The sequence below is a fragment of the Mesoplodon densirostris genome, chromosome 3 (genome assembly GCF_025265405.1).
Source record: "Mesoplodon densirostris isolate mMesDen1 chromosome 3, mMesDen1 primary haplotype, whole genome shotgun sequence".
NCBI classification, from domain to species: domain Eukaryota; kingdom Metazoa; phylum Chordata; class Mammalia; order Artiodactyla; family Ziphiidae; genus Mesoplodon; species Mesoplodon densirostris.
The window spans coordinates 64,045,296-64,058,054 of NC_082663.1; the positions used below are offsets into that span (position 1 = coordinate 64,045,296).

General features: G+C 39.4%; 1 protein-coding gene across 1 annotated transcript in view; it reads right to left on the bottom strand.

The window, feature by feature from the left end:
* Window positions 1-437: 437 nt before the first annotated feature.
* Window positions 438-12,759, bottom strand: part of ARSB (arylsulfatase B) — a 187,018-nt gene continuing 174,696 nt past the window's right edge. The window contains exons 7-8 of the mRNA XM_060093083.1: window positions 4,305-4,427; window positions 438-3,530 (exon numbers count right to left, since the gene is read on the bottom strand). Coding sequence (XP_059949066.1) covers window positions 3,265-3,530; window positions 4,305-4,427 — 389 coding nt within the window. The 3' untranslated portion in view covers window positions 438-3,264. The remainder of the gene's footprint in view (window positions 3,531-4,304; window positions 4,428-12,759) is intronic.

Consider the following 12,759-nt stretch of genomic DNA (forward strand, 5'->3'; position numbering starts at 1 on the left):
TGGATTTCTGGCTCTGCTGGAAGTTTGCTGCCATGTGTGAGGATATGACACAGCCCATGGAGAGGCCCACAGGGCAAGGAACTGAGGCCTCCAGCCAAGAGCCTTGTGAGTGAGTCACCTTGGAAGTGGGTCCTCTAACCCCAGTCCAGCCTTCAGATGACTGTAGCCCTGGTCAACTGCTTGACTACAACCTCATGAGAGACCCTGAGCCAGAGCCACCCAGCTAAACCACTCCTAAAGTCCTGACTCTCATGTAATGTGTGATGTAACAAATCTTCATTGCTTTAAGCTGCTAAATTTGGGGGTAATTTATTATATAGCAATAGAGAACTAATACACTCCCTTATTATCACTTTATATTTACTCTGACCCTCTCTTGACCTTCCTCCAATATCCTATTTTATAGTTTGTGTCTTTGGGGCAATGATGGACACATCTTTTTTAGCTCTGATATTTTTTGCTATATTTATTTATTTAATAGCTTTCTTGAGTTATAATTCACATACCATAAAATGGGCCAACACATTTCTGAAATTGTGGTTAAAAACTATACATTTTAACCATTTTAAAGTATACAATTCAGAGGCATTAAGTGCATTCATGATGTTGTGCAACCACCACCACTATCCAGTTCCAGAACTTTTTCATCTCCCAAATGGAAACCCCATACTCACAGCTGACACATTTTCAAAGATAAATTTAGGGCTTTCCTGGTGGTGCAGTGGTTGAAAGTCCACCTGCCGATGCAGGGGACACGGGTTCGTGCCCTGGTCCAGGAGGATCCTACATGCCGTGGAGCGGCTGGGCCCGTGAGCCATGGCCGCTGAGGCTGTGCGTCCAGAGCCTGTGCTCCGCAACGGGAGAGGCCACAGCAGTGAGAGGCCCATGTACCGCGGAAAAAAAAAAAAAAAAAGATAAATTTAATTTTTTTGTCCCCCAAATCTGGCACAATCAGGTAGTAAAAAGAAAAACAATTAAATCAACAAAACTACTTTAAAGGTAAACAAAATCAGAGAGAAACATCATTAATACTTCTAATGACAGCATATGAATCTGTTCACATTCTTGTACAGAATAAGAAAATTCAATGAGTGCATTCTATTATGGATAACATAAAATCTCAAATAAAAGTTTTACCAAAAAATCAGTCTTTAAAATTCCCTTTAGGTCCATCGAGTGCAGAACATCCACATCGCACATAGTGATCAAGAAACTAGAACTGGGAACAGCTGCTGGGACAGCAGGGGGAGCAAATAGGTGTCATGCAGTGATGGCCTCCAATCTTATAGTATTAATGGTACCTACAGCCCTGGGGTTAGAAGGCTCCAGAAGGAACCTCTGGGCTCAGTTAGTTCATAATATCTGCCACAGGTTTGGGAGTGAGAGTTAGTAGCATTTTGGCCAGATGCATGCCAGCCCAGGAGTAGGGTACAGGTTGGTAACAGGTGTCATTAGTTCTAGCACCATTTCTTTCCAATCACTGTATTTTAATACAAGTTAGTCGTAACTGGAGAATATTGCTACTGAATTGAAGGAATGGCTGTACCATGACCTCTATCATATGGCTTGGTAGTTTCAGTTTCTAGTGTCCTCTGCAGAAGACAACTGAGGATTATTGGCAGAAGAGGATCTTCAGTAGGCATATTTTTCTCCCCTCTCCCTCTGAGAGGACATTACAACTTCACTATGGTGTGTCCTAGACTTCCCAAATATGCAGACTGTGCTCCTACCCCAGGAGGGCAGCTCGAGAACAGAAAAGCGACGGTTGGAAGATATTTATATTCAGCCCTGTATTCAGCTCACTGGACTAGCACCTTCCATGGTGTGAGACTTTCTCATTTACTTATTTGTTCATTCATTCATTTATTTTTTTTAAAGTGTATTGAGTGCCTTCTATGTACCAGGCATTGGTCCAGGCATTGGTGATAGGCAGTGAATGAAACAGTGGAGCTAATGTAAAAAAGAGTATAGTTTTTGGACATACTTCTCTGAGTTTGACATTCCTGAAGCTAATCTGGACTAGTCCACGTTAGTAGGACATTGGTGGGGCTAAGAAAGAGCTGGCAGGTCAAACTGTGCACCCTCCTTCCCCAACTTCAGAACCTCAATACAAGCAGTACAACTGAGAGAATAAGAGAACTGTGGATGTGCCTTCATCTGTGTTACCAAGGCCCGGAATCCCAGATGCCGGCTATTTCCTTTTTCAAATTGCCTACTTGCATCGTCTCAGGACAATATTATCCTTTCCCAAGGTTTCTTCTCACTGCTACCGAAGAGTGGTGCAACTGAATATATTATGAGACATAGCTACACTCATGAGAATAAACTAGAAAAAAAGTCACTAAGCAGATGACAGAGACCCAAGCACTGCCATGAGCATGCCCACAGAGCCAGATGCACCACCCTTTCTGGACGGAGCTCTAGCTTTAGTGTCAGGTGCAAAAGGAAGGCAGGCCTCAGCAGTGCTCCAAAAACCAGTGGTGCTCATAGTGGAGAAGCGAAGCACCCTTCCCAGGCATGGGATACCTGAGTCAGAAGAAAGGGTAGAAAAAGAACCACAAAGGGAGCAGGGTAGCAGGCAGTCCAGACAAGATGAGCAGTGGCTGGAAAAAACTGGGGAAAAACCAAATTTCTTTAAAACCAAAACCAAGGAGTAGGCCTAGTGCCACACTGATCTTAATAATGCAACGAGCCTTATGCTCCATGACGGGATGAGTGACGTGGTGAGTGAAGAGATGCATGAGCGAGGGGTGAGCCAAGCCAGGGTATTCACATGGGATGCCTAAACACGATCTCTCACAGACAGGGAGAACTCCTGGCCAACAGAACCATTAACAACTGCCTGACCCTTTCATTTGTTACCAGAAATGTGAATCACTCCAATAAAACCCAGCTATGGGCAGAGGGAAATCTAACATCTGACTTGTGAGGCAAAAAGAGCCAGCTGCTCCAGGTTCCAAGACTCAATAACGTCCTCTTTCAAATCGTGTTCCCCACTGTCCCACAGCTCAGGAAAGAGGGAATGAAGCCAGTCACCCTCTCCTCTAGACACACGCCCCAGTCAACAGCAGAAGTGTTCAGATTTTATCAGCATCTCAAATGTACTAGGGGTTAAAATTAGACACCTCAGTGTGGTTTAGGAGCAAGAGAAGGGCCAGGTGAACCCAGGTTGGGAGAACAAATGAGACGAGTCACAAAGTAAAGGCCTGAAGTCCAACTCGCAACAGAAAGGCTTTCTACCTGCCCCTTAGGTTGCCTGAAATCCTACATCCAAGGGCCCCAAGCCCCAGTGGCCTTGGGATCACAGCGGGGATCTTGTGCTGGGAAGTACACGGGCACCGAGTGTTTCTGGTAGAACTGAAGACGGGAAAGGAGCTGCTTGACGATATGAGGATATTCTCTTGACAGGTCATGCTTTTCCTGTGGGTCCTGATCAATGTCAAAGAGCCAGAAGGTCTTGGTTGGTGGGTCCGAGGAGGGGATCACGGAAACATTATATTGAGATGGTGGAGGAAACCAGTAACCACAGCCTGGCAAAGAAATACAACAGTTTATTGGAGGAGGAGTATTGTAGGCAGGTTCTAATTTCAAGGAAGGAGTCTGGGGGACAAGGCTGAGCTCTGTTGTGGGTATGGACACATAAAAAAATCTGGCCCTTGATGCTATGTCTAGATCTGTCTCCAACTCTGACTTCTGGTGCTTTAACTAAACATGTCTCATGTGTGTGTGCCTGGGGGTGGTGGTGGTGGTGGTTATTTTTAGTTGTCACAGTGACTTGTCGGGGGGTGTTACTGCCATTTAGTGGTCTGGGCCAGGGATACTAAAATATCTTAGAACGTATGGAACAGTCACAAACGATGAAGGATTGTCTTGCCGTAAATGCCAAGAATGTCCTCATTAGAAACACTGCTTAATTGCATCACAATCTTAACCATCATACCACATACCATAAAAATATTTAAAAGATGTCACTTCTAGAGAATGTGCTCAGGGGAAGCAACCTCCTCCCCCCATTATACCATTGGTTGATGTAGCTTTCAGAGATGTTCTTTCCTAGCTAGAAGTGCTGTGCTTGACGGCCGTGAATATCTGAAACCCTTATTTTCCATGAAGCACTAGAGCTGCATTTCTTCCTTTCACCCTCCCCCCATCTCTACAGTTAATTCTTAATTTTTTAAAATTTGGGACCAGATGACACTCCTTCCCCTTATTCAGCAGCCCCAGAGATCATGTTTTGTAAAAGGCAGTTGCTCTTTGGTAAAGTTTTCCTAGCTGTTCTAAGTGGGAAATGTTAAGCCTTCTACCTGGGTAGCCCGTGAGGAGTTTCCAGTTCCTGTGTCTAATGGCAGCATGGACAGATGTGTTGAAGGCTGAATATTCTGGAAGAGAAGAATCATCCTTTGCCGGAACCATGCTGTTCCCAGGACCTGGTGAGAGGGTTTGGAAGAATCAGATCACTGTTACTGGAATGTGTCGTTATAAATCAACATTTTACATCCCTCTTGCAGACCAGTAGCTTTTTATTCAACACTGGAGCGTAGATGTGGATCCTGCCACAGAAATGAATCTTCTATTAAATATAAACAGAAAGCTCCAGTTACATTAAACATCAGTCATAAACCACCACTAATATAAAGGAAATCCCAAAGAGATTAGAACACTAATTCATCCTTAAAACCACTATGTTCTGCCTACGTACAGCTGGCCATATGCAGAACTGTGTTCTGTGACAGCATGTGGGGTTGTTTCTTTGGTAGGTTTTGTTTTTGCTGTTAAATGATTGAGTTAAATCCATTCTCTGTGTATACTTGTACACCTATGCAGATAATATAATACATTATAAAATGCACTTTTTTTTTTTTTTTTTTTTTTTTGCGATACGCAGGCCTCTCACTGTTGTGGCCTCTCCCGTTGCTGAGCACAGGCTCTGGACGTGCAGGCTCAGAGGCCATGGCTCACGGGCCCAGCCGCTCCGCGGCATGTGAAATCCTCCCGGACCGGGGCACGAACCCGTGTCCCCTGCATCGGCAGGCGGACTCTCAACCACTGCGCCACCAGGGAAGCCCTATAAAATGCACATTTTAATGGAGTCTGTCTCAAGCTATGAGAGTTCAAGCATGTCATGATAAATCGTACATATATTTATTTTTTTAACCACATTTATGAAATCTAAAAGTAAGTGAGCAACGCTCAGTTAACTATTCAGATAAGATAATTCTGGTATATAAATTATTGGTTGGTATCATGGATTATATTAATTTATCATCTTGAGGTCTTATATTAATTGATCATCAGGTTTTGAGGGGAACAATTAATAGTACCTGCTCCCTCTTCCCCTCTTGACTTTGGAACCAGTTGAGAGGTAGAGGCCAGAGAGATGGAGCTAAAAATATTGGTTTTGTTACTGATAAAGTTGATTGGAGAGAACATAACTTCAGATCTGTGTCAGAGAGGCCTTGTTAATAATTGACCCTTGTGTGCTGACATATATCCTGGGGACAGGCTGGCTCCAAAATTAGACAGACAAAAGGGTCTGAACTGAGCATGCTCAGTTCCTTCTTTCGGATAACTTCCTTCTGCACCTGCTTGTGGGGAGGAGAGAATAAGGTGAGAGAGACCTGAGTTCTACTCTAGTTGAAGACCCTGGTGGATCCTTGAAGGCAAGGTATGGAGGTCCCCACCTCACTCCTACCTGTGCATGTTTAAAAGCCTCAACTTAGGGCTTAATTGTTTAATATTTAGTCTGTTTTAAATCCACATTTATCTGTCAACTTTTCAAATATGGTCATAGCAATCACCTTGGGTATACTTCCAAAGGCTGTCAGACTACCTGTCCAATGACTAATAGCTCTAGTGTGTGATGTGTCTGTAAAAGTGCCCTCACCACCATCTGTCCAGTATCACCATCATGTGATAAAGGACTTTGAGAGTGCCCTCCACCCCACCTGAGGGGGACTTCTGTGCTGCATGCAGCTTAACGCGGGAAGCACTGTCAGTGGTGGAAAAGGCAGGGAGTTTCATTCTTTTGTCAATCTTGTGGGAATGACCCTGGAGAGGCATACTGCAGACTGAGCCAATAAACACTGGTGGTTTCAGACCTTCAGTCTTAACAATCAGTACCAACAAATCATCAGCACCAAAGAGGAAATCTTTTGGACTTCTTGTTTCTCTGTTTGCTTGTGGCTATTTTGGCTCCAATACAAACGGATGCTTCTAGCGATTGAGGTGTATGAGGACGTCTACCACAGGAAGTATGTTCTTAATATACAGACTGTGGTAGAACTGTGAGCCCTCATGATTTACTACTCACAAGTTTGTATATAAAGACCACATTTTGATAGCAAAGAATGTTAAATAAAACAAGTCCGCTTTGTGAACATAAACAAAGGAAGGAAATTTAGCTGTCTCAGCTATACTTATATTTATATACATTTATTTTTAAAACAAACAGGAACATAAAATACCTAAACAATAAATAAGTCTAAGACTAAATGATGAAAGATGCTGTTATCTCAACTTAAGTTTTTTTCATTTTGAGAAATTAAACAAAGAGCAAAGCACAAAGAATAATGTAACTAACACCCTGTGAGCTGTCACCCAGAATGAACAGATGTTAACATTTTGTCATATTTGCCTTTTTTTTTTAAATAAGGGAAGTAGGACAATTAAGATGAAGTGACAGACTCCTTTTTCTCCATCCTCGATCCCAGTCCCTTCACCCACTGCCCCAGAGGCTGCTGCTGTCACGACTTCAGTGCATCCTTCAGCCATTTAAAAATACAGTAACACATGTGTCCAGGAATAATACACGGTAGTTTTATACTTTAGAAATGTACATGTATGTGTTATGCTATACATATTTTGCAGCTTGCTTTTTCATCCACTGCTGTGTTATTAAAGCTCAGTGATTATGTATGTATATATATATTCTTTTTAATTATTTAGTATTTCACTACATAAAAATACCACATTTTATTTATGCATTCCCCTTTTAATGGGAATTTAGGTTACTTTACTTATTTATTTATTTTTGCTATTACAGTTGACCCTTGAACAACATGGGTTATTTTTCTTCAAATGATCCTATTTTATTTTTATTTATTTATTTATTTTTAACATCTTTATTGGAGTATAATTGCTTTACAATGTTGTGTTAGTTTCTGTTGTATAACAAAGTGAATCAGCTATATGTATACATATATCTCAATATCTCCTCCCTCTTGCATCTCCCTCCCACACTCCCTACCCCACCCCTCTAAGTGGTCAAAAAGCACAGAGCTGATCTCCCTGTGCTATGCGGCTGCTTCCCACTAGCTATCTATTTTACATTTGGTAGTGTATATATGTCCATGCCACTCTCTCACTTCATCCCAGCTTACCCTTAACCTTCCCCGTGTCGTCAAGTCCATTCTCTATGCCTGCGTCTTTATTCCTGCCCCTGGGTTCTTCAGAACCATTTTTTTTTTTTTTAGATTCCAGATATATGTGTTAGCATATGGTATTTGCTATTCTCTTTCTGACTTACTTCACTCTTATGACAGACTCTAGGTCCATCCACCTCACTACAAATAACTCAATTTCGTTTCTTTTTATGGCTGAGTAATATTCCATTGTATATATGTACCACATCTTCTTTATCCATTCATCTGTCAATGGACACTTAGGTTGCTTCCATGTCCTGGCTATTGTAAATACAGCTGCAATGAACATTGTGGTACATGACTCTTTCTTGAATTATGGTTTTCTCAGGGTATATGCCCAGTAGTGGGATTGCTGGGTCATATGGTAGTTCTATTTTTAGTTTTTTAAGGAACCTCCATACTGTTCTCCATAGTGGCTGTATCCATTTACATTCCCACCAACAGTGCAAGAGGGCTCCCTTTTCTCCACACCCTCTTCAGCATTTATTGTTTGTAGATGTTTTGATGATGGCCATTCTGACTGGTGTGAACTGATACCTCATTGTGGTTTTGACTTGCATTTCTCTAATGATTAGTGATGTTGAGCATCCTTTCATGTGTTTGTTGGCAATCTGTATATCTTCTGTGGAGAAATGTCTATTTAGGTCTTCTGCCCATTTTTGGATTGGGTTGTTTGTTTTTTTGATATTGACCTGCATGGGCTGCTTGTATATTTTGGAGATAAATCTTTTGTCAGTTGCTTCATTTGCAAATATTTTCTCCCATTCTGAGGGTTATCTTTTCATCTTGTTTATGGTTTCCTTTGCTGGGCAAAAGCTTTTAACTTTCATTAGGTCCCATTCGTTTATTTTTGTTTTATTTCCATTTCTCTAGGAGGTGGGTCAAAAAGGATCTTGTGATTTATGTCATAGAGTGTTCTGCCTATGTTTTCCTCTAAGAGTTTGATAGTGTCTCGCCTTACATTTAGGTCTTTAATCCATTTTGAGTTTATTTTTGTGTATGGTATTAGGGAATGTTCTAATTTCATTCTTTTACATGTAGCTGTCCAGTTTTCTCAGCACCACTAATTGAAGAGGCTGTCTTTTCTCCATTGTAGATTCTTGCCTCCTTTATCAAAGATAAGGTGACCATATGTGTGTGGGTTTATCTCTGGGCTTTCTATCCTGTTCCATTGATCTATATTTCTGTTTTTGTGCCAGTACCATACTGTCTTGATTACTGTAGCTTTGTAGTATAGTCTGAAGTCAGGGAGCCTGATTCCTCCAGCTCCGTTTTTCTCTCTCAAGATTGCTTTGGCTATTTGGGGTCTTTTGTGTTTCCATACAAATTGTAAAATTTTTGAACAACATGAGTTTGAAATGCATGGGTCCACTTGTACACGGATTGTTTTCAAGAGTAAATACTACAATGCTACAGGATCTGAGGCTGCTTGAAACCGTGGATGTGGAACTGTGGATATGGATAAACTATGGGTACAGAGCATTGACTATAAGTTATACACGTATTTCCAACTGCACAACTGCACAGAGGGCTGCCACCCCAACCCCCACATTGTTCAAGGGTCAACTGCATAAGCCATCCTACAGTGAACATTGGTCTTCAAGAGACACCTCATCATTGTTGGCCTTTTGTACTTTCAATATACATTTTAGGATCAGCTTGTCAATTTCCCAGACAAGCTGCTGGCATATTGATTATAATGATACTGACTTCAGGGTTCAGTTTGGGGGTATTGATGCCTTAAAACATTGAGACTTACAGTTCACGAGTATGGTGGATCCTGACATTTATTTAGGTTTTAAAATTTTTCTCTTAATAACATTTTATGATTTTCTGTGTAGAGGTCTTACACATCCTTTGTTAACTCCCAGATGGTTGATGTTTTTTGATACTAATATAAACTCTAAGATATATTTCACATTCTGAATGTTTGTTGCTAGTATGTAAAAATACAATTGACTTTTCCACATACTGACCTTGTATCCAGTGACTTTGCCAAATTCATTTGTTAATTCTAATCCTTTGTTTATAGATTCTTGGGATTTTCTACACATGATATCGCGTCATCCGCAAATAACAACATTTGTTTCTCCCTGTATTATCTTTACATCTTTTAATTTCCTTTTCTTACCTTATGACACTGAACAAAATCTCCAGTATAATTTTTTTTTATATCTGAATCACTTTACCGCACACCAGAAACCAACACAACATTGCAAATCAACCACACTTCAGTTAAAAAAAAAAAAAAAGGATCTATGGCAAAGTAAAATAGGTGGTAAAATCCAGTATAATTTTGAATAAAAGTAGTGATAGTGCAAATTTCTGTCTCATTCCTGATTTCAGAGGAAAAGCTTTTAATAGTTCACTGTTAAGTATGATGTCAATATAAAATTTTTGTAGATACACTTTATCAGATTAAAGAAGATCCTTTCTATTCCCAATTTACTAAGAATTTGTATTTTATCATAAGTGATTGTTAAATTTTATCATATGCTTTTTCTGCATAAAATGAGAATATTATATAATTATTCTTTTCTATCCTTTAATGTAATGAATTACATTTATTGATTTTTAAATGCTAAACAAACCTCGCATTTATGGGATAAACTGCTTTTAGTCATGATGTTTATCCTTTTTATATATTGCTGGATTCACATTTTGTTTATGACTGATTATATTTGCCAGCAAATATTCACATTTTGTTTAAGATTTCTGCACCTATGCTCAACACAGAAATTGCTCTAAAATTTTTCTTGTAATGTTCCTATCATGTTATTGAATCAAGGTTATATAGGTTTTATAAAAGGAATTAGGAACTGTTCCCTGAAGAGTTTGTGTAAAATGAATGTTACTCCCTAAATATTTTGAAGAGTTCATTTGTGAAGTTATCTGGGCCTAGAGTTTTCTTTTGGGGAAGGTTTTAAATTATTGATTTTTTAACAGATATAGGGCCATTCAGATCTTCTATTTCTCCTTTTGTCAGTTTTGATAAATTGTATTTTATTGGGAAATTGTCTAGTTCATTTAAACTTTTGGTTTTTAAATTCTCTTTCTAATGCCTGTAGCATCTGTAGTAATACCATCTTTTCATTCCTGATATTAGCAATTTCTCCTTTTCACTTTTTTCCCATGATAAATTTTGCTAAAGGTTAATTGATTTTATTAGTTTTTTCAAACAACCTATTTTTGAGCTTTAGATCCTCACTGTAGTATGTTTTTCTATTTCATTAATCTCATCTCTTATCATTATCCTTTTCTTCCCTCTATTTTCTCTGGGCTTAATTTGCTGTTTCTTTTATAACTTCTTGAATAATTGATTTTCAGCATGTTTTTCATTTCTGATATATACATTTAATACTATAAATTTTTATCGAAGCACCAATTTTTTTTATCATGCAAGTTTTAAATATGCATCTTCATTATTCAGATTGACGTATTCTCTAATTTCCATTGTGATTTTCTTTTTGACTCATGGTTTATTTGAAAGTATTGCCTAATGCTCAAACATTTAAGAATTTCCTAGTTATCCTTTTGTTATTAATTTCCAGTTTAATTCCATTATGGTTAGAAAATACTTTTCTTGAGTTTTAAAAATAAACTTTAATTTTAGAATCATTTTAGATGTACAGTATATGATTTAAATCCTTTGAAAAGTGTTGATATTTGCTTCATGGCCCAGCACATGGTCAACTGTGTACTATTCCATTCTTAATTGAAAAAACATGTATTCTCAAGTTGTTGGGTGCAATATCATAGTTTATTAACTATGCTGTTCAAATTTTTTATATCTGTACTGAGTTTTTGGTTTCTTTGCTTGTTCTATCAGTTACTGACAGTTATGTTGAAAATCTTTCACAATAATTTAGAATTTGTTCATTTCTCCTTTTAGTTCTGTCATTTTTTGCTTCACACATTTTGAGACTATATTATTAAGTGTTTACAAATTTAGAAGCAGAATTCTGGTTGATCACTCCCCCCCCCTTTTTTTTTTTTTGCGGTATGCGGGCCTCTCACTGTTGTGGCCTCTCCCGTTGCGGAGCACGGGCTCAGGACGCGCAGGCTCAGTGGCCATGGCTCACGGGCCCAGCCTCTCCACGGCATGTGGGATCTTCCCGGACTGGGGCACGAACCCGTGTCCCCTGCATCGGCAGGCGGACTCTCAACAACTGTGCCACCTGGGAAGCCCACTCCCCGCCTTTAAAAAAATATTTATTTATTATTTATTTGGCGGGATCTTTAGTTGTGCGGGATCTTTAGTTGTGCCATGCAGGATCTTTTAGTTGCAGCATGCAGGCTCTTAGCTGTGGCATGCGGGATCTAGTTTCTTGACCAGGGATTGAACCCGGGCCCCCTGCATTGGGAGCATGGAGTCTTAACTGCTGGACCACCAGGGAAGTCCCTGATTGTTCTTTTTAAATTTTGAAAAATTCCCCTTTATCTCTAATAAAGGGAAGTCGCTGATTGTTCTTTTTATAATTTTGAAAAATTTCTCTTTATCTCTAATAATGTTTTCTCTCTTTAAGTCTACTTTGATGTATGATACTGCAGTATTAGCTGTCATTGTTGTTGTTAGTCTTTGAATACTATATCTATTTCCATCTATCTTCTCAGTGTTAGGCTCATATGCAATACAAAGAAGTATAAAAAAGGGTATGGTAGGCAGAATAATGACCACTAAAGATGCCCATGGCCAAATGTCCCCAGAACCTGTGAATATGTCACCATACTTGGCAAAAGAAACTTTGCAGATAGGATTAAGTGTAAGAACCTTGAGATATGGAAATCATCCCAGATTATCTGGATGGGCCCATTCTAATCACATGAGTCCATAAAAGCAGGGACTATTTTCTGACTATAGTCAGAGGGAATTTTGGCCAGAAAAAGAGTGAGAGAGATTGCTCAAAGGCAACATTGCTGCTTTTGAAGATGGAAAAGGGGGCTATAAGCTAAGGAATGTGGACAGCCACCAGAAGTTGGAAAAAGCAAGGAAATGGATTTTATACTAGAGCCTCCAGCAAGGAACACAGCCTTGCTGATACATTGATCTTAGCCTTGTGAGACCTGTGTTGGACTTTTGACCTACAGAACTGAAAGATAATACATCTGTGTCATTTTAAGCCACCTAAGTTAGTGGTAATTTGTTACAGCAGCAATAGAAAACTAACACACAGGGGCTCTATTATTTGTAATCTTACAAATTAATTAGGAAGAAAGGAGATTATATATGAAATGGTTAAATAACAACATGATACAGAATATGATTAAAATCAAACAGTAAATATTATAAAAAGGTCATGGTAGGAAGAAGCTGATGAAGGCTGAAGCAGAGTAAAGA